We start from the raw sequence: 20469 nt of genomic DNA, 5'->3' as shown, positions 1-20469 counted from the left end.
CTACTAAAGCCACTGTTTCTCTGTACTAAGCTAAAGCAAGTACAGAGGTATAACACTCCTCCTGAGAAGAAAAACTTCCTTCAAAGAACAATCAGAGTGAAGTGGACAAAAAGTGGGAAGAGAATACTGGTAACAGCAGCCTTCAAAGGAGCAGATTAAGGAGCCTGTCTTCCCATTACCAAAAGGAAATCAGTAAACAGAACCTCACAAATACCTGTGAAAAAGAAAGAATCTGCAAGATAACTGCAGACTAGCTTCGACAAGTTTGCATTTCCACCCTGGATAATTTTTTTATACATGGATACAAAACTAACTCAACAAATATTTGGGGTTGGTTGGCTGGCTGGGTTTTAGGTGGTGGTGGGGGGTTCCCCCTCTCTTACTTGTGGGGGGTAGGGCAGGGAAGAGGAAAAAAAAAAAAAAAAACAAACCACACTTCTTGCACACCGTTTTTAAAATTACACAAATACCTCAAGAGAACTTAATCATCAACGTCCTTTGATTTCAACAAATAAAAAAACCAGACCCTATCATACCTTATACATACAAGAAATAAAATAATAAATTTTAATTCTTGTATTTAGATGTGCCCGAGTAGTACAGAAAACTACTGAGTTATCAGCTACTGAACCATTCTTTGAAATATAAAATAAACTCATGCTGGTAGAAACACTTCTCAAAATTAATTAAAAAATATATTTATCATTAATATGCAAATTAAATCTTTAAGTTTGTAGCAAAAACTAAAGATTATGGAATTGGACAACATTAAACCACTGTACATGCCACAATTTCAATATACAGTAGTTTAGTAATAGCTGAAGAACAGAAGAGAAAAAAGCATATGACTTCCTAGCATTAAACACCAAACAGTACTATCTCCTTTTTAAATCAATATTAAATTAGCAGAGAAACCACTTGCTGTTACGGTAGTCTGGTCCAGAGAAAAATCCCAGAAAGTAACAAGTCTACAAACAGAGCATATACACTACAAAATCCTCACAAATAAAATATAAAAGGAGCTATGCATTCAATGTTTAGAAAGTTACCCTAATGCAGTTGAATATAGGCTTACTGTATGGTTTTCTTTACTTTAAAGACTTAATTCTGGAAGACAAATTCCTCAAGAGGAATCTAGTGTTCCAGTTTCTGCAAAAATGAAATCATTTTAGTCTGCATCGTGGTGTTCATTTTTTAGTTCATATTAAATTTAAAATACAAACGAGCACAATAATTTACTGGGAACTTCAGTTACAATATTATATGCTAGTTATTAGAAAAATATTTTTATATTCATAATTTTTATCAATGTTGTGTAACTTTTCAAAATCTACTATTTCCTTTGTACTGCAGAAAATATTCTTAAATGAGATTAAATCATATTTCTAAGCAAGTATTCAAAAATAATAAAAATAACTTTTGATCTGTGACCTTTTAATGTCACATTTGAAGTATAAGGTTTAAATGCGTGATAAGACAAACTTATAATAGAAACACTGTCATGTACTGGCAGAATTCCCAGCTATATCAAGTTGCATAAAACAGACATGTAACAAAGCAACAACATGTTTCTGGCTACCACCTTGGCAATCTGAACCCAACTAATATGACCCACAAGAGATTGATATCCACTTTCTATACACTACATAATAGACAGAGAAAGATTAGGATTATAACTTACAAAGTGTTATCTTATTCACCATTTATAATTAACGCCCAATTTGTAGCTCTGAAGTTTCTGAGATTCTTTGGAGTGCCTCTCACATTCACACCACTGCAAACTGGTTCAGTAATTTTGATTGCACGGGTTTTCTTTACCCATGAAGGGATTAAACAAATAACCCCCCCCAAAAGACTTGCATATTTCTGCAAACATAAGCGGGGAAAAAATAAACTGATGAGAAACTGATTTTTATGGAGTATGAGTTTCAAATAGCAAGCCATAACATCCTAATATACTATTGACAACTTTGACTAGTTTGAGACATTCCACTTTGCCCTCCGCTCAAGGTATTATTTACTATGCTGGGTTTTTTTGTTGTTTTGTTTATTTGTTTAACTTGCTAGGTTTGCGTGCTCAGAATAGGTTTACATTTGCATAAATCAATTAAAGAAATGTAAGCTTTCTAACATCAGGTATGCAAGAAGTATCTATCCAATGCTTCATTGTGAAGCTGAAGATGGTAGTGCTTTAACTGTTAGAAGATGTAGGTAGAAGGGCAATAACATGAAGTATGTCTAGTGATTGAAATTTCTCCTTGAAGATACATAGTGAGCAGAAAGACATTCTCCCAAACTACAAGAAACAGAAGCCTAAAATCAGCGTTTCTACCTCAAAGAAGAAAAATCCATGTCATGTAGGATTTCCGAAGGGCAAAGAAAACGAACAGACTTGTGGAGAACTCAGAATAGAGGAAAGACAGTACAAAAATATGCTAAACAAACAGTCATCTAAGAAGCATAAAGGCCTGTTGGAAGTAATTTTAAAATGAACCTGGCTTAACATGTTAACATAAACAATGTTTTAACTCTTGAAGCATCTTAAGCCCTGCATCTGATAAATTTATTAATAATCACAACCATCTTTCAACAGTCGATACAGCAGCATCAACCACCTAACTTCAAAATCATCCTGTAAGTAATTAAATGCTTTCCACTTACATTGCTATATTAGGAGAAAAAGAACACAACTTGCTACAACAAGTTGCACACACAATCCTACAACTTGCATTAAGAAAAAAACCCACCACAATTAAATCAATTTAAGTTCTCCAATTAGGAAAAAACAGAAATATTGTTTTGACATTAAACAAAAAACAAACATGAATATGACAAGCGAATTATATTGATTATTCCACCTGTGTTTGTACTTGCCTAGCAACACTTTAGCATCTTCCACATCAAAATCTCCATCTCCATCAGCATCATATATCCCAAGCTTGCCTAGAAATGCAAACAGAGGAAAAAGAGAGAATTAAGGATGCAGCAGTTTGTTTCCAGCACAGTGTTTTCAATGTGCAATGGTTGACTGTCAATGCTAGGTTGCTACCATATTTTTTTTTTTTAAATGATTTAGCCATACTCTTCTTAATTACATTTTAAATTTTCTGGAAAATATTACAAATATTTGTAAGTTCCTTTCTGCATTTCCTAGACTTGAGACTGAACACAAGTTAGTCTTTTTTCCACATATTCATTTTGGTGCTCGCAGATTTAAAACAGATCTGTAATTAAGTGATGCGCTTTATGTGAACATGCTTTGCTCAGAATAAAATTTAAGTTCACAAGGAACATTTAACATGTTTGAGGGAAAAGAAATAACAAAACAAGAATTAATCAAATAATCACCGTCTGTTTTCTGATTATATGCTTCTTGCCATTCTAAATTCTCAGGAAAAGAAGATAGGGATATAATTTTTGGTGCCAAGTTAATAGAAGGTAAGCAACTCCTGGACAAAGGAAAAACATTCATAATTTTTATCAACAACTGCATGACATTCACTGCAGACAAAAAAGTTGTCTATCCTTTTATAGGTGACTAAAACATCAGACTTCTCCCTTTTATTTTTGAAACTGCAGCTCTACCAGCGCTAAGTATAGGCAAAAGGAGAACTCAGTTTCTATTCAAAAAGAATTTTTAGCATAGAATCGTGGTATCCAGGATTAGAACTGTCCTGGGATCACCAAGTGAGCAGAGAGCTATCTAATTAGTTTTGATAAAATTCAGACATAACTTTTAATGGGATTGAAACTCTGCACACTGTTTGCAGAAGAACTCTAAGTCCTTATAGCTTGCCAGTTTATTATTACATTTGTCATTCTCTAAAGGGAGGCAGAACTTGATTGCCATTAAAATAAATGAAATATAGTTCTTAATATGGTACTTAGAAAATTAGAAAAGTTTGTGGAAGAAAAAGTTCAGACTTGGGTCTAGAATAGACATAAGTAAGGCCATCACCATTGTACGGAAGCAATCAATTAAAAAGGATCTTTATCGGTTTATGGTTAAACACAGCAGACTGGTGGAATAAATGTAATTCTCTAGAAATAAGAACTGTATCATCTTCAAAACCATGAAGAATGAGACAGATGAGATATGACTGAGTTTCATGTCATTGTAGAAGAATAGTAATTCTCTAAAAAATTAAAGTCATAAAAAAGTAAAGCAAAATTTTTAGCCAAGGGACTGTAAAGCAAGCTTATTTCTCTAATATCCTACCTTGTAGGACCTCTGACAAGTTATAACGGAAATCCTTTGCTTTGGCTGCATGCATGGTAAAAATATAGAAACCATTATTTGCATCACTAGACCCAATTAAGTTTCCAACCAGAAGCTTCTCTTAAAATCAGTCCAGATCAAAAAAGCATGTACCAACAGATTTGCAAAGCTGTAAAGCTTGTAAAACCAGCAGTTGCAAAAGTGCATGTTGAATCCTACAACATCAGGGACAATAGCTCTAGTTATGGACATACATCTTGAAATCTGAGACATTAATTTTCACCCTTATATATTATATTAACAATACTATCTTAACATTGTCATATTGAGATACAATTAGCACTGTTATAAGCTTAAAACTGAGATCATTCAACAGCTCATCAGAGGATGACTGATCAGTTGCCCTGACTCTATAGGCAACACAGTCCATCAGAGGAGTGGTAACATTAGCTGCCCACTTTCAACCACTGCTGCAAGTTTCTGAGAGCTTAAATTGAAACTATGCATATTTAGCTGACATTTCAAATGAACTACAGTATACATGTTACAAAGAGATCCAGATCTATCCTTGGAGATTTCTTCAATTCTTTAATAAATGCAGTATGTTAATAACCTTTTTCAGTCTTACGAGAATCTCATTTTAACGTCATAATAGAGTTCAGCATTAAAACGTACTTTTTAAACCACATTGCCTATTCTTATCATGTAGGTCATTTGCAAACACCGCAGTAGTCAAATCAGCTATCTAGAAATTTAAAATGGCCTCCATTTAATGTATATCATAGTAAGCATTAGAAGCGTCTTAAGATTTAGAATTCTTACCTAGAACTTCTTCATAATCTACAAGTTCAAACCAGACAACTGCTACTGATGTCCAAACTCCCAGCAAAGCAATTACCATAAACCAGGTGAAAAATGAGCTTCCAGAGAGGCCTTCTTTCTTTCCATTCTTGCTTCCTCCATGCTTAGTCTCTGTTAAAATACGGCAAACAAGTAGGAAAAACGGATTTGTGTAAGAGTTTTATAATTATATCCCAATCATAATTTTCTATCTTGTTTCTTATGATTACATAGAATACAAAACATTTGAGTAACACTTTTTTGGTTTTGTTTTGGTTTTTTTAACTTCACCACTGTTACTTGCTTTTCACATCACTGTGAATTACAGTAGGAAGCTCGATAATTATCTAAGTAAAAGCCCTATAACCAACCAAAACCCACATGTAATTTGTCTTAACAACTTAGTTGGAAATCCCCCCTTCCTCCCCTGTAGTGTATATTTATACAGAGCTTAACATTTTTGAGATGCTTTGCATTTGTGCCAACAGTTCTCAAACTGCCACCAGAGGGCAATATGACCAGCAGAAACAGTTTGGAAGAAAGTGTTTCTTCCAAAGCAAGTTTCAAAGCTAGTTGAATTAGCTCACAGAATCAAAATGAAAATTCAAATAGCCTAAGAAGGCTCTAAAATCTAAACCATATTAAGGGTAAGACTCCAAGTTCAGACACTCTACCAACTAAAAATATCTTCCATGTTGCTTAGAATCAAGCAGAGATTCACTACATGCTGAATACCTTTTAGACTTCCAGTCCCATGAAACATAAGTAAAAGGATGACACAGAGACTTAATGCAAATCACAGCTTTGTTTATAACCGCACATATGGAAAGTAAATGTATATAAAAAAATACAGTAGTTATAAACAAACCACTGGGAAAAGAAAGACCTCAAGCTAGCATATGGGTAGGGGAGTTTCAAATGGGCATGACCGCTAGAGAAGACAAAATGCTTGGTCCATTGCTTTAGGATCATTTTAGGGAAAGAGGGATACATGTAGTAAATAAACATGCATCGAAAAAGATGCCTGTGGCCTTTCTCCAAAGCTCAAAGTCTGCTCTTCTGCCTCTTGATACTACTGCTGCAAGGCTGGCACTTGGCCGCAGTTTCATGTCTACCAGCCTATTCCACTTCATACCCTTCTAAGCACCAGCCTTTGCCCGTTCAGCCACATTCAGTCCTAGTTATTGAAATAAAACTATTTCTTACATATTTTGAAATACTCAAGGAACTTTGTCATGAATATTGTGATAATATAATAAGGTAGAGACTTGACTTTATTGTACTAATTGCAAGTAATGTTTGATGTATTTATCAACACTGATTATAGAAGACAACAAAAAAATACTCTCAACAGCTAAATATCAACATGGTTGTCTTCTAGAATAAAATGGAGTAGCTCTGAAAGATGAGTAATTAGAGATTGATGACTGACTTATTTCTGTAATAGATGATATATGGAAGTACTTTCAGAACCTGCTTGCCATCAGGTTCACAGCAGTCACAAACTAATCTTATTACATTCATTGTGCTATATACCAAGTTCAGACCAATTTAAAAAAAAAAAAAAAACAAACAACAAAAAACAAAACCAAAACAACCCCCCCAAAAAAACCAAAAAAACCCCACCAACAACCTGACTCATGTCAGCTCTTACTCAGCTCAGCATTTTATTGAGGAAAAAAAAAAAATTCTTTTATTAAGACTACTCACAGACAATAGCAACTATTTGGTTTCTTTTCTATATTAAACACAAAGTTTCCTTGGTATAGGCTGTCCAATAATATTCAGAGAGAAACCGAGACAACTTAGCCTCACATCAGGCATGTATCGCTTGCTACTGCACAGTACCCTAATTACATAAGTGCAAGGTCCCTATACATAACTCATAACAACGTCTCTCCTGTGGGAAAGGTGTACAGGTAGCCTGAAAATAGAGGCAAAGACAAGCGGCGTGTGCCAGTACATTCAGAAATAGGATCGACTGTATATGAAAATTATTTAAAGTACTCTTGAGCTGGAAATGTTAATATTCAGAAATAAACAATTATACTGTGTAACAGCAGAACTTCGCTACTCCTGTGTTCCAATGCAGTCAATGGAAGCTTTGTATGTATTTAAAATGAAACCTTAAGGCTAAAAACATTTTAAATGATTCCAGGTTACAACATTGTTCTAGAGCAAACTAGGTATTAGAAGAGGCAAACAGGAAAGAGAATCTCACTGTATGTCACACTTAATTAATTTACCTTACTGTTTTCTGCTGTTTACTGCTAGTTGCCTCTGAAGAAAGGGGCTTTACTTATTAGAAGAGCAGCACAGGAAAATGAAAGAAAAGACAGCTTAAGTAATCAAGCATAGCTGTTCATATTTTTTCCAGTCTAAAAGACTGTTTCATGCAAATCCCTCAAAAACAGATTCTGCTATAAAAATATCTTTCACAACGGTCACAAAGATACATCTTTACGCTGTGGCTTCCTATCCTATAGGAAAATTATTTTCAAAACTCTTGAAAAATTCTGCTAAGAAATCAACCATGGAAGCTTAATCAGGCAACAATTTAATATAAATGGAAGTTATGTAACATAAAATTTACCTATGGTCTGCACAGATAACCCTACACATAGGGTCAGAACAAAACATTGCAAGGACTGACGCTGGATCAGAGCTCATTCCAGATACTTAATTCTCAATTCAAGCCCTTTGCCTGCACATGCTGCCAGCCATGTCAGAAGTAGGTCACTCGCCATATCTGGTAAGCCTGTGCTTACACCACCAGATGTCTTTATGCAGACATCAGAAAGTTTTAAAGTGTGCTCTATTCCTCAACAGCAAATCTTTAAAAGTCCTATACCTCACCCACCCTGTATTAAGTCACGCCTAGATAAAAAGGTATGAAAACCTTCTTCCGTTAGCTTACGTTAAAGACACCTAGTAATTTCACATACTCCCAAAATAACTTTAAAGTCAGATATTTGAAGACAAAACAATGTCTCTTACGTTAACCTGTGCTCTACTCAAGCCTTAAAAACTAAGTTACAATTAATCACCTGCCATAAACTCATGAAATACCTCTACTCCAGAGAACGTTTAATCAAGAGAACAGAAGCAGCCTGTAATGCAGACTAGAACAGCAAACTGGCTAGAAAACACCAACATACCACAGTAAGCCAGTTATTTTGCTGATTACAAAATCAGACATAGTCGGTATTTGCGACTACGCATTTTCCATTTGTTCACAAAAAGATTAGGATTATACCTGTGTCGTCAGCCATAACATTAGTGCTCGATTTCCGCAGACAGAGCGAGTGTGTTGATATCTCCAAAAATTAATGTTGAAGGCAGAATAAGAAACGATTTATCCTCACTGTAGTCTTGCAACAGGAGCAAACAAGTTTCCTAAAGCCAGCTCAGCTGGAAGCCGAAACTGGACCCAAGAGAAACCTCTCCTCCAAATCTATTTTTAGAGCAGTTATCCTCAGGAGCCAAACGCTTTTCAGAACTCATATGGCAATCTAGTTCTGACGACAATCGAATTCACTTACTCCTCCTAACAGAGCATCCTGGGTAGTTGATCCTTTCCCCTCCCCTTAATCCTCCAATATCAAACACAGCAGTGAATGAAACCAAGCACATTGTACAGTAGTATTTTTGCTGCAATGTATGCCTCAGTGCCTGAGCTCTGAGGACATTAAATCCATCAGCATAAGCTGAAACACAAGGCTGGACACAAAGCTTGCCTGCTTGCATTTGTTAAGTTGGCCCTCGCCCAAGAAACTTTCTCCATGTTGGCACTCCTCTACCAGGCTTCCCGAATATCCATAGAGACTGCTCATTTGAAACTTGCTAACCACTTTAAGAATAAGAGACAGCTAATTTCTAAAACATAGGTTTGAGTCTTCTAAAAGAGTTACTTGAAACCAACCACATGTATTCTTGCCAAAGAATTTTCAGATCAGAACTGTTCCCCTGGTACACCTCATATTTGCTTCTAGCAGACCCACAGGAGGGTTACTGATAGTTTTGCGAAAGCAAAGCCTGTTTCCCTAGAGTGCAATACACCACATGCCATAAAGCTAAACCAGGAAAAATTTCTATTGCATATTTGTTAAAAGTAGCAGAGGTGTTGATTTTGCTTTGTTGCCCTCCCTTTCCAGAAAGGACTAACACTAACTCATCTCACTCACCCCTCCTTTAAATTCTGACAATATGCACACTATCCATACAATTTAAAGCTAACATAAACAATTACTGATCAACATACTCTTCTTAAGGACCAGAAAAGGAGGAAAAAACCCACTAATACACTATTCAACTTACATCTTCAATTTTAGCATACTATTCTTTTCCCACTGTATTTCAAACAAAAGCCAGCTCCTTTTGGGAGGAAGACAGAAACACTCATTTCTCATTAACAGCAACTCTAATAAAAACTTTAGGATCTAGCACTCTGCCCTTCTTCCCCCACGGTTCTTTAAATAACATAGCCATCACGTAGATGGAGTGAACAGCAGAATGCTACAGCTACTTTGAAAAACAACATATACGTCCTGTGGTTTTAACATCCAGCAACTAATTACCAAATGCAATTCCCAATAGCTCAAGGCAAAAAAAAAAAGTGAGAAATAATATCCGAGTTTAAGACTTTTCAAATGGATGTAAAGGAACTACAGGCAGTTGATTCTATAACTAGTGTATCTTCTAACGATCTTTAAAGCCACTTGAATACATCAAACAGAACAGATGCTTTAGGAAAGACCTCCTGACTAGTACATTTCAGCAACTTATGTGATGCACAAGCGATTTAGAGCAAGATAGGAGGGAAATTTAAACAAAGGTAAAAGTCACCAAATATATGGAGAAATCAACAGCTTATTAAGGGAAATGATTTTACATGCAATGATATGTAGTCCATTGCATATAAAACCTATAGTGTTTTGACAAGCATTAGATCAGGCAATTTGTTGCAACTTCACTTCAGCTGCATGTGTGTTTGCAGATACCAGATCTTACTGCAAGTGGATTCATAGAGCATTCAACTGATGCTGAGAACCTGAAGTCCACATTATACATATTTTGGGGGATTGCTCCAAACTAGATCCTACCTGGCTGAATGCCCATAAGCGGTTTCAGCATACCTTTCTGTTTGATTTCACTCAAACCTAAGGAAGTATATTCAGGGACAATAGCACAATGCACAAAAGCAAAGTAAGTGGACACAGTCAAGAAATTAATTTCAAATGTTTACTCCCAATCTAAACTAACACACGTATGTTGACCTTTAACCAAGGACCCACAGCCTTATCTTGTGCCCTTTAAAAATCAATTGATTGCAAGAACATGTCTTCCCAAGAAATAACAAACATCTTCCTGAAAGGGGAGGCTACAGCTAAAATGGGAAACTCTTCAGACTCATCAAAAGGAAGATGGACCAAAAAGGAAGATGGACCAAAAGGAAGATGGACCAAAAGCCACCAAACTGATTATACACCACATGAACAACATACATTAATGCACACCTTGAAAAATACAGCTTACACGTGTATCTTTCTGAATGCTACAGTTCAAAATACCAAACAATATAACTTTGATTAGTTTTGTGAAAGACAAAACTTGTTTCACTAATACTCAAAATTGTTATTCTTAACCTCACTTGCATAACACTTTCAAATTTTAAAACTATTTTCAAGTTAGTTTTGCTACAACTATGCACTTCACGCTATTTTAGTAAAGCATAATTGACAATCAAGACTAGCAGCATTAATTCCACCTGTAGATCACTACCAAAGTGCAAACAAAGAAGCTTAGAGGGGAAAAAAAAAAAAACAAACATCAACTATGAACACAAAAATAAAGGCAGGCTTCAAAGCATCAAGCTAAGCTTTTGTAATGTGTATAATTATTTCCCACAAAGGTGCATTAGGAAGTAATATGGAAGCAATTATGGATTATCACATGAAGAGAAGGGTGCATACCAGCAGGCAGTTACTAGAATTAGAAAAACACAGTAAAAGGAAAAACAACGAAACACTAACCTCAAAGAAATATCTAAAAATCGCATTTCAGAAGTAAAAATTATCAATCAGCTAGATCATAGGGAGACTTCAGAACAAGCTCGTTTTAAAAGCAAAATACAGAGTGATAAAAACAGATATGGGAGAGAAGAAAGAAACTAAAATAAGTTACAATAGAACCATCCTACCACCAATAGAGCTGAACTAGTAGCAGTGCAAAGACAGAAAACAACCTCTCTTGTACGAGCATGGCCTTCTACCGCTTCATGTTTTTGCCAAATTAACTTTTCCAATACGATTAAGGATAAAACAACTGTTGCAAGCCACTCTCAGTAATAAAATTGCAGTTAATTATTTTAAACAGTTTTTACACAAAGGTTTTTTGGGTGGGGTCAGTAACAAGTATTTTGAGTAAAATATCTATTAGAGGGAAGTTTACAGCATTCTCTGTTGATACTAGTTTCCCCCTGCCTATTAAAATACGCGCTTCCCCCCCCCCCCCCTACTGTGAGACAGGTCATATACGCGTATATACATACACACTTCTTGTGATATGTATTTTAAAATCTAGACTCAATAAGCATGTGTGTTGAACTGTTCCATTCTGAGAAGTCCACACACCATAATGATTGCAAGTGCTATCCTGAGGTAAAACAGATTTTCATCTTTAATTTTCATTCAGTGTACCAAGAGTGGACAAATCCGTGCTTTTGATGTGCTTTTACAAACTATTTCATTTTGTAAGGGAGACAGGGTTACTGTTTTCTCTCCATTTACTTTACAGACAGAACAGAGGTTTTTACTGAAATACTTATGGTATCACTTAAAAAATATTCCAACCTTAAATTTTCACAAATATCCATACTCAGAAATTTTTCTCTGTTTTACAAACAATCATGACAGCAGGGTCTTTAGAGATAAGATCTAAAATTTAAGGTAAAGGTTTACTTTTAATAAATTCAATATAAATTCTTTATGATACAAAATTGATTCTTCCATTTGGTATCTAAGAAATCTTCTTCAGCACTGCAACCTTAATGGAAGTTAGAAAAAAAAAAGTGGCTTTTTTATTATTATTATTCTCATTAAAAACTAGATCTCTGCTCTGCACTTTATATAATCTAGTCTACATGGTTATAAAGATACCTGTGCACATTATCAAAGGACTTTAATAAACTAAATCAGAAGCTTACTAGTTAGGAACAGGGAAATGGATGGAACAGAAAGAGCCATAAGTTCAAAGAAAACACAAAGACCAGAACTTAAAGTTGAAATAATAAGTTAGCCAAATGAAAGGCAATTTTGGCTCTGCTGCTGCTACTTCACAGATTTTTACTTTAGTATTTGAGGAACTTTTCCTTATTCCACATATAATCAATCCTCACATAAATCTTTAAGGTGCTTAACTTTCAATCCCTACAAGATTTCCCATAGTAAAGTATCCTACTATACAATCAATCAAAGAACACCACAAATACTGAAAACAAGAGCAAAGTCATAAATTCAGGATTCGACAACTAAGCAGGCTGATCGTGGAGATGCTGAAGGTGGCCAGCTGGGGGCGGAGGGAGAAGAGATGCATCACAAAATATGTAAAAAAACCCTCTAGGATCATAAGCACCCTGCTGAACTTCCGTAGTGAAAGCAAGCTCCTCCCTTCAATAGATGAGGTGATTCCATTGAACCATCTCCTCGAATTCAGCACTTAATCAGGATGTGAAAGATCAGAGATTCAGTTCTCCCCTCTGGGGAACAGCGTTTGAAATTCTTCAGAGGCCTAAAAGAACATTTTTAAGTATACCCAAGGGTATAAGAACAAAGTCGTTTTAGTCCTTCATGATGAAGCTGTTTATTCGTGCACAGTCAAATCTTAACTGGCCACAACAGCAATTTGTAAGAGAGGAGCTCCGCAGAACAGAGACTAAAGCCCAGTTTTTCCCTTCCTTTCTAGGTAAGAAAGGGGACTCGAGGCATAACTGGCCTATCATCACGCTCACTCTCAGCAGGCTGAATCTCTGTTTCACGTTGGATTGGAACAGTTTCAACAACAAGAACTTAAAATATACACTCTCACTGCTGTTCAAGTATACCCCATAAACAGCAGCTGCAACACTGAAAGTCAACCAAACTTTTTCTTCTTCAAGAAAATGGAATTAAATCTTTTTCTCCTCTATCCTGGGTGAGAGAGCTCCAATCACCAAAATATTGCACAGAAGTAAGAAACGACTCTTTCCAGACCTGTTCTATACAGAATCAGATCTGCAATCCTATTATCTGAAAATACACTTCAAGCAAAATAGATACATGTAGGTTTTTTTCCTTTTTTATATTCAGTTCATAAAGAGAGATGGTCAATACTTTTAAAAAGTCAGCCCATTTCTGAATATAAGCTGTTATAGTCCTGAGTACTTTTAAGTCTATAGATACCTTTCTGGTTCACAGGAAGCACCACAACATTTAGAAGAATTTTATAGTTGCAAGCTAAGTTGATTTGTTACTAAGTCAGAATTAATTATTCTTCAGAAAAAAATCCAACACAAAACAAGAACAAGATTATCATCTGGCTGACTGATGCCAAGCATCGTTCCCAGGGTGGGGTTTTTTTATTATTTTTCTTATGTAGTTACATTTATTCTGACTATAAACAGTGAACAAATCCTGATTGCTTTCCACTTAAATGATTCTTCTAAGACACACATACACACACAACAAAAATAAAAAAATTATTCAGAAGGAATCTACTCATAAAAGAAACATCACAAGAATGACTAGCTTTGGGTTGTTTTTTTTAAAGAAACAGAAGTTTTCCTAAGAGAAAAACAGTCACAAATTAAAGACAAAAAGAAACTTAACGAGAAATTTTGTTCTAGGAGGTTGCACAGTTTTGTAAGACTTGTCAAAGGCACTTTATCTAAATACAGCACAACAGCGAATTCTACTTGCAGTGCTAGCTCTGCACTTTTCAGTGAGGTTTCGAGAGACCAGCTGTTTGCCACCATAAGAACTGCTGCTGTTAACAACTTTCCTCTGGAGTTCTGTTTATCTAAGCATAACTGCTGAAGTCAGAGGAGGTAAAAATGAATACAGAGATATATGTTAATAAGAGAAAATCCTGAATCTGCACCTGCTTCTTTTCTAAACATGCTAGAAAGATGATCATTTTCAAAAGCCAGTCAAATTTCGTCCAAGCCATGTTTTGGGTTTTTCTTTTTCTTTTTGGTTATTCAGATGAACATTTTTTTGAATAGTTCTTCAATGAAGATTTATTACAAGGAAAAAACACACACAGATGTGCACACAGCTTAAATGGCTAATAACGACACTGCTTACAACTTGAAAGAGTTTTATAATGAATACTGACTATCAACAGCAATATATTTAAAGCAGTATTTAATGCATCCATCACATACTATCTGAATAGTTTGGATTACTTTTTTTTTTTTTTTTTTTAAAAACTTTTCTCCATGAACTTAAAGATAGTACACTAACAGGCTTAGAGAGTTAGCACTTCAGGAAAAAATAAAAGTCCTGTAAAGACAGAACAAAAATATTCTGTGTTATCTATTTACCTAATCTAAATAGATTTGTACAAAAAGGTACACCTTGCTACATTCTGATTTTGTTTCCCAAACACTTTAGTCAGTTTTCTCAAGTTTTGTTTTTATGTGTATACAAACACAAAATAGAATTAATGTCCAAAACTGAATGTAGAAATTGCCTCTTATAAACTTACTTGACTTAAACATCAAGCCAAGAAGTTCAAGGCTAAGACTACAAACTTATAAAGAAATTTTAGTTTGTCTCCTGCTACAGGATCAACATATCTGTATCAGCTATAACACTGATGAGGAGACAAAATTAATACTGATTTTAACTGTGCAGATGACTCAAAGATTTTTAATACTTGCTATTCTGATTAACCAGATCTCTCCCACAGAACATTTGGAAATAAGATCTAAAATTATACAATCTACCTATCTTGTATTTGAATGATTTAATGTAGCCAATAGGCCTACATAATTACTAGGTTAATTAAATACTTGGCTGTATTTAGGCCAGAGCAGAGTTCAGGAAAGGTAAATGTGGAGAGGAAATACAAAAAATACTTAAGCCCAGAACATGCAAATTCTGCTGGTGGTGACCTTTAAAAAAGTTTCTATTACATAAGGTTGAAAATCCTCATCTCTGTGTACAGCATGCTGGCATTAATTTTAGGGTATTTTTTCCTTGTTCCATTTTCCTATCCTGTAATGTGGGTCACATCAATTTGTTTTAGCAACAAGTCCCAATTAAGCCACAAAAGAAAGAAAACAGACGATGTCGTTTCAGTTCTATCAATTTTTCTCATGGTTTGAGGGAGTTTCAAATAGAAGCAAATAAAACTCTAGTTGCCATGCAAGTATCTACAACTCTGCTATTCACAAGTTTCTACTCATGGAAAAAAGAACATTTTAAAATCCTTTATTTAATGCCTAAAACTTATCAAAGTTTCAAGTCTGATACTAAGTCAATTTAATTAGGTGTTAGTTCATAGAGGTGCTACGCATCTGCAACTCCTACAGAGTTCAAAAGAGTTTTTAAGTGTCTCATACCTACAATCTTACAAATAGTTGTTAAAATATGTTGTTAGGAGATCTCAGTTGCAAAAGTATTGCTCTTTTTACAACTTTCTTGCTTCAAAAGATATAGCTGTGTCCTCTAGTTACTATGGGAAGAAATAGCACCACAGTTACAAACTGCTATGTGAACTTTAATAATACTAAAAAAACCACACACACCCCCCAAACTTAAAAAACACGAGTGTAAAAAGTTAGAGTGAGATATGTTACATTAGTAATTAATTGTCAATTAGCATTCAAACAGAACCTCAGGAAATAAAATTGTAAAACAAGAAAACCACTACTCAATAGTTACAAACCCCTTAGCTATTAAATATTTTATAAAGAAAGTCTCCAAACAACTTGGTAGCATTTGTTACACTGGGTAAGTACATGCATAGTAATAATGCAACTCCATATGAAGGAGACTAAAATTTGTTTAATTTAAGTTCTAACAAAGCTGAACCACACATACTACAGTCTGTTCAAACTCAGTATATGCTTATCTGCATACTTAATTTCCAGTGTGTTTAAAGACACATAATAGAGTTATGATTTCCACTTCAAAGCATAGCTTAAAACTCTTCCATGCAAAGAGCTAGCCTGTAGGATGCAGTTAGGAAGAAGATTGCTGCAGGCTGTCACACAGATTACCAGTTTGTGATCTTCATCAGGAAAGAACCACTTGGGGTAAATCAGAACTTCACTGCTCAAGTTCTCTACAATGAAGAATTCAACATAAGAATTAGCACAGGAACACTTATTACATGTTTCAAAGTAATTCAGAAAGGTCCAGCTGAAAATGAACTTTTTTTTCTTTTCGTAAAGGTGATCAGTAGAGGGATTTTCAGTTTAAAGAAACAGCAACATTGAAATCTCACCTCTTTAGGCACTCTGTAATTAGAAATAATCTTAACATACATGCCTTCTACTGCTAGTAAATGTTGTTGTCTTTACTGAAGCCCTTATATATCCAGCCATTACATTAGCATATCCAACTGAACCATTCACCTGTTATGTTCACACCATGGCTCCATGATCGAACATAAAACTCTAAATTCAACCTCACCCTCCCCTGATGCCCAACCACTCATTGTCACCTCTTCCCTTCTACCCAAATGACTTTCCATAAAGCTGTGCACTGAGCCAGTCTGGGGAAAAAAAGAAGAGAGTCAGCTTTCGGCTTATCAGTTCCCTGCGTGGTTCACCTAGCACCTGCACAGCTACTAATTCAGGTACAAGGAAGGGGAACTGAAAAGAGGAAGGCTGCAGAGCAATCTCAGACTAGATTAAGCTGACTGCAGATCTATAGCATTGAACTGTAAAAAAATTTAATTCCTTAATCCCCCAATATGATATACATCCCTGGAGTCCGAACCTAGACTAGCTACCACCTCTGATGGAGAGCTGCCATGTGCATTCTCAGAGTAATTGCCAAAATCTGAGAAAATATACTCCAACTTTCTGTCTCCCTGAGATTATTGGTGATACTTCAGGTTCTCCACCTAGCATTTTAAACAAGCTCTATCCTCAAAAGGCTATTGAAAAGGTTACCTCTCTTACATACCATTTAAACTCTTAACAAAATGCTCAAAAAGTATATGAATGCAGACATCCTTGTAGATGTCATATGCAAGGCTCCTCCATATTTGAAGCACCATGAATAATATCTTTTAGCCCACAACGACTTCCTGCATGCAGGTAAGATACATTAGACAACACAGAGCAGGCCCAAGATTTCAGTCCACACTGGATCAAAAGGGGCAGGAGAACTTTCCTTGATGTCTTTATCAAGTGGCAGCATCTCTGGAAGTGCAGAGAGGAATCTCCCAGTGTTCCACAATTCTTAAGGAGAAAAAGTACTGACAGAGGGGAAGTATCAGGCTCTCTTTGTTTTATGTCAATCCTGCCACACTTAGGTATCAATCTTAAAGCCCAAAATAATACTTTCTTGAGAAAAAGCAAAGGGAAGAAATCCAAATACCAGCCAATATGGAAAAACAAGTCATAAAAGCACATACTGTGTTCAAATTGATCTTTTTCATTGCAGAGTGACCTTGGCAGTCAGTTACCACACCTTTCAATAGCTAACAGTGTATAGAAGTTTCTTACAGAAAAACCTAAGAGATGACAGGGTTGCCTTTCTAGGATTTAGAGCTCGTTTAACTCTAGTTCTAGACAAATGAATGAAGAGCTATATCAAGGACTCACTATTCCAATGCAAATCTGCTCACGTATGCAGAGGAAGACCTGCGGTAACAATTCTAAGAATGTTATTTACATCACTTTCTTTTAATCAGAGATAAGAAAACTGACTTGTTGGAAGAGTTACTGCCTCCAGTTTTGTACAGGACACTTAAAAAAAGAAAAAAAAAAAAGAAAAAAGAGACAGGGGGAAACAAACCCCAGAAAAACCAGTAATTTCACTGATGGCACTGCTGCAACATACCATGTAAATTACAGATGTTTGGATCGTTACTGTTGCTACCATTACTTAATTTGGCAGATTATTTTACAACATGTTAAAATGTTTTCCAGAAAGGCCACCCTGAAAAAGACACAAGGCAGACAGATGAATCACAAAGAGGCGGCTGTCTGCATTTCATGGTTTTGCTATTTGTATTAGCATGTTTTAGGGTTTCCTGAAGATTTAGGGAAGAAACATACACACACACACACACACAGAGTTGTTATTAGATACTTTGTCACTGACATGAGCAATTCATACTTTGAAAGCTATAATTAGCTATTAGATACCACAAATGCCATTAAAATTCAGAGATCTAGGATTAGTCTCACAAGTCATAATCAACTTTCCTGGTTAAATCCATCTTGTTCTGAACACAGAGACATGTTTGTTACCAGTCTGTGCCAAACTGTTTAAAAAAATATTAATATCTGGCACTAATGGCAAAAATTCAAGATCTTCGACTAGTTGTAAGCAACTAAATTAGGCAATAGGATAAGCTTGGTGAAGAAATCACTTCAACATTTCTAAAACAGTATATAAAGATTCCACCAGTGAGACACAGACAAAGAATTTCTCATTTGTCTGCAAGTCGTACAGCAACTCTAACAAAGTAATAACATTCCATTGTATACTCCTGAATACCAAAGATGTTACAAGAAAACATTCTAACCTTGAGTTTAAATAGCCAAATCAAAGCACTGAGCAGTGCACTAACTGAATTCATGAGAATTGTATTAGTTCAGCAAACACTAGGAGTTAGACTTGGACAAACCAGTCAAAACATTTGTTAAGCCCCACAGAGCGCCCCAAATTTACATCTCATTTATGACCTCCAACACCTTAATACCCTTCTTCCTAAGGATTACAATGAAAATGAAGAAGGAAATAATGGATAGATTGTAACACAAGAAATCAGATGATACACTATACAGTTGCAAAGTCAAGAGCATAAAGCAAGCACACTGGCCAGTAGTTCAGATCAGAAATCAGAGAGACAGAATTTTTAGATAGATGGAAGCATCATATTTACATAGAATCCATGGTGTAAGAAACTGAGATGTTATACCACAGCACAGCTGGGTAGCTGAGAGAGACCACAGAAGGCACGGGCAATCCCACTTAAAACATCGGAAGTGGTGATGTGAAGATCAATGTTCCCAAGAGCCAAAAAAAGAGCTTCAGCAGGAAAAAAGTAAGCTGTTTAGCTGATGAACTTTTTCTGCTCTTTAGGTAAAGAGCTAATGGAGGGCCTCACCCGGAGAAAGTACACTATAAAGTAGTCTTTACAATAGAGATGAGAAACTGTCAAAGTTCATGCAAATTAACAGGCACAACTGTTAATTGTTTCTAATTGCCTGTTAAATCTTTCTAGAAGTGATACTGTTAACTAAAAAAGAAGTAATATTAGCAAAAAATTGCATTTGGATAAGGACATCAGGTCTACTTGAATGCATACAAAAAAACCCCAAATTCCAAGAAAGCTGAAAAGCCAGAAATTAATGAAAGGATTAGATTAAGGGACCTTAGAAGGTCCAAAAGATGAGTAAAAGGAGTTAAAAGCTTGGCAATACATTTGCATATATAAGGAAACTACATGGTTAAAACAGGAAAAAGTGAAATCCAACATCCTCTGGGATGTTGCAGAGAAAAGTAGGGGATGTCAGAAGATAATCTCAATCATTATTATGGAGATTAAAGAAAAATTATCAAAGCACAGTAGAGTTCTTTGACTTCAATCTGTGTGACGACAACACAGCCTCAGAACTAGCAGAGGTAGGATTTTTATTTTTTTTAATATAAAATACAGTTGTCTGTAGATGTAGATGATGCCTTATGTTGGAAACGTGGTTTTTGTATAGTGCCTAGCTCACTGGAGAACTACTCTCCCACTTGTCATTAGAAATACAAAGAAAACAGACAGCAATTATTGCACAACTATATGATTAGTGAGAATTATGTTTAAGTCAGTCCTTGCTTATGTACTATAAGACAAAAGACACCCACACATCAACATAATGATAGATGCCTTATCATCAGTACTCTTACTTCTAGAAGTAAGCGTAGCGTACAAAGTAATTCATATTTTTCCAGCCATCTGTATTTCAAAAGTAGCTGGGCTGCTGGTCCTCACTCTTACTGGAAGGCTTCTCCATAACCACCTGCTAATGCCCAAGGCATTTCCAAATTTCCCATCTCATGAAATTTGAGGGAGTTAATTCATGACCAGGTGACACGCATTTGTTCCTGCACCAAAACTGTCCCTCATCTAATGAAGCTTTAAGTAATATTCCAGCAAGTATCTATTACTTCATCTAGCTGTTTAAAATTGAT

The 20469-nt window shown here is 35.6% G+C and overlaps 1 protein-coding gene across 1 annotated transcript in view; it reads right to left on the bottom strand.

Annotated features, from left to right (window-relative positions):
- Nucleotides 1–20469, bottom strand: part of ASPH (aspartate beta-hydroxylase) — a 121705-nt gene that overhangs the window by 98510 nt on the left and 2726 nt on the right. The window contains 2 exon segments of the mRNA XM_050892929.1: nucleotides 2875–2943; nucleotides 5042–5191. Coding sequence (XP_050748886.1) covers nucleotides 2875–2943; nucleotides 5042–5191 — 219 coding nt within the window.

Source organism: Gymnogyps californianus, chromosome 2, assembly GCF_018139145.2.
Source record: "Gymnogyps californianus isolate 813 chromosome 2, ASM1813914v2, whole genome shotgun sequence".
In the NCBI taxonomy this organism is placed as follows: domain Eukaryota; kingdom Metazoa; phylum Chordata; class Aves; order Accipitriformes; family Cathartidae; genus Gymnogyps; species Gymnogyps californianus.
The sequence above is the reverse complement of the archived record's forward strand: the minus strand, read 5'-3'. Positions and strand labels throughout refer to the sequence as shown.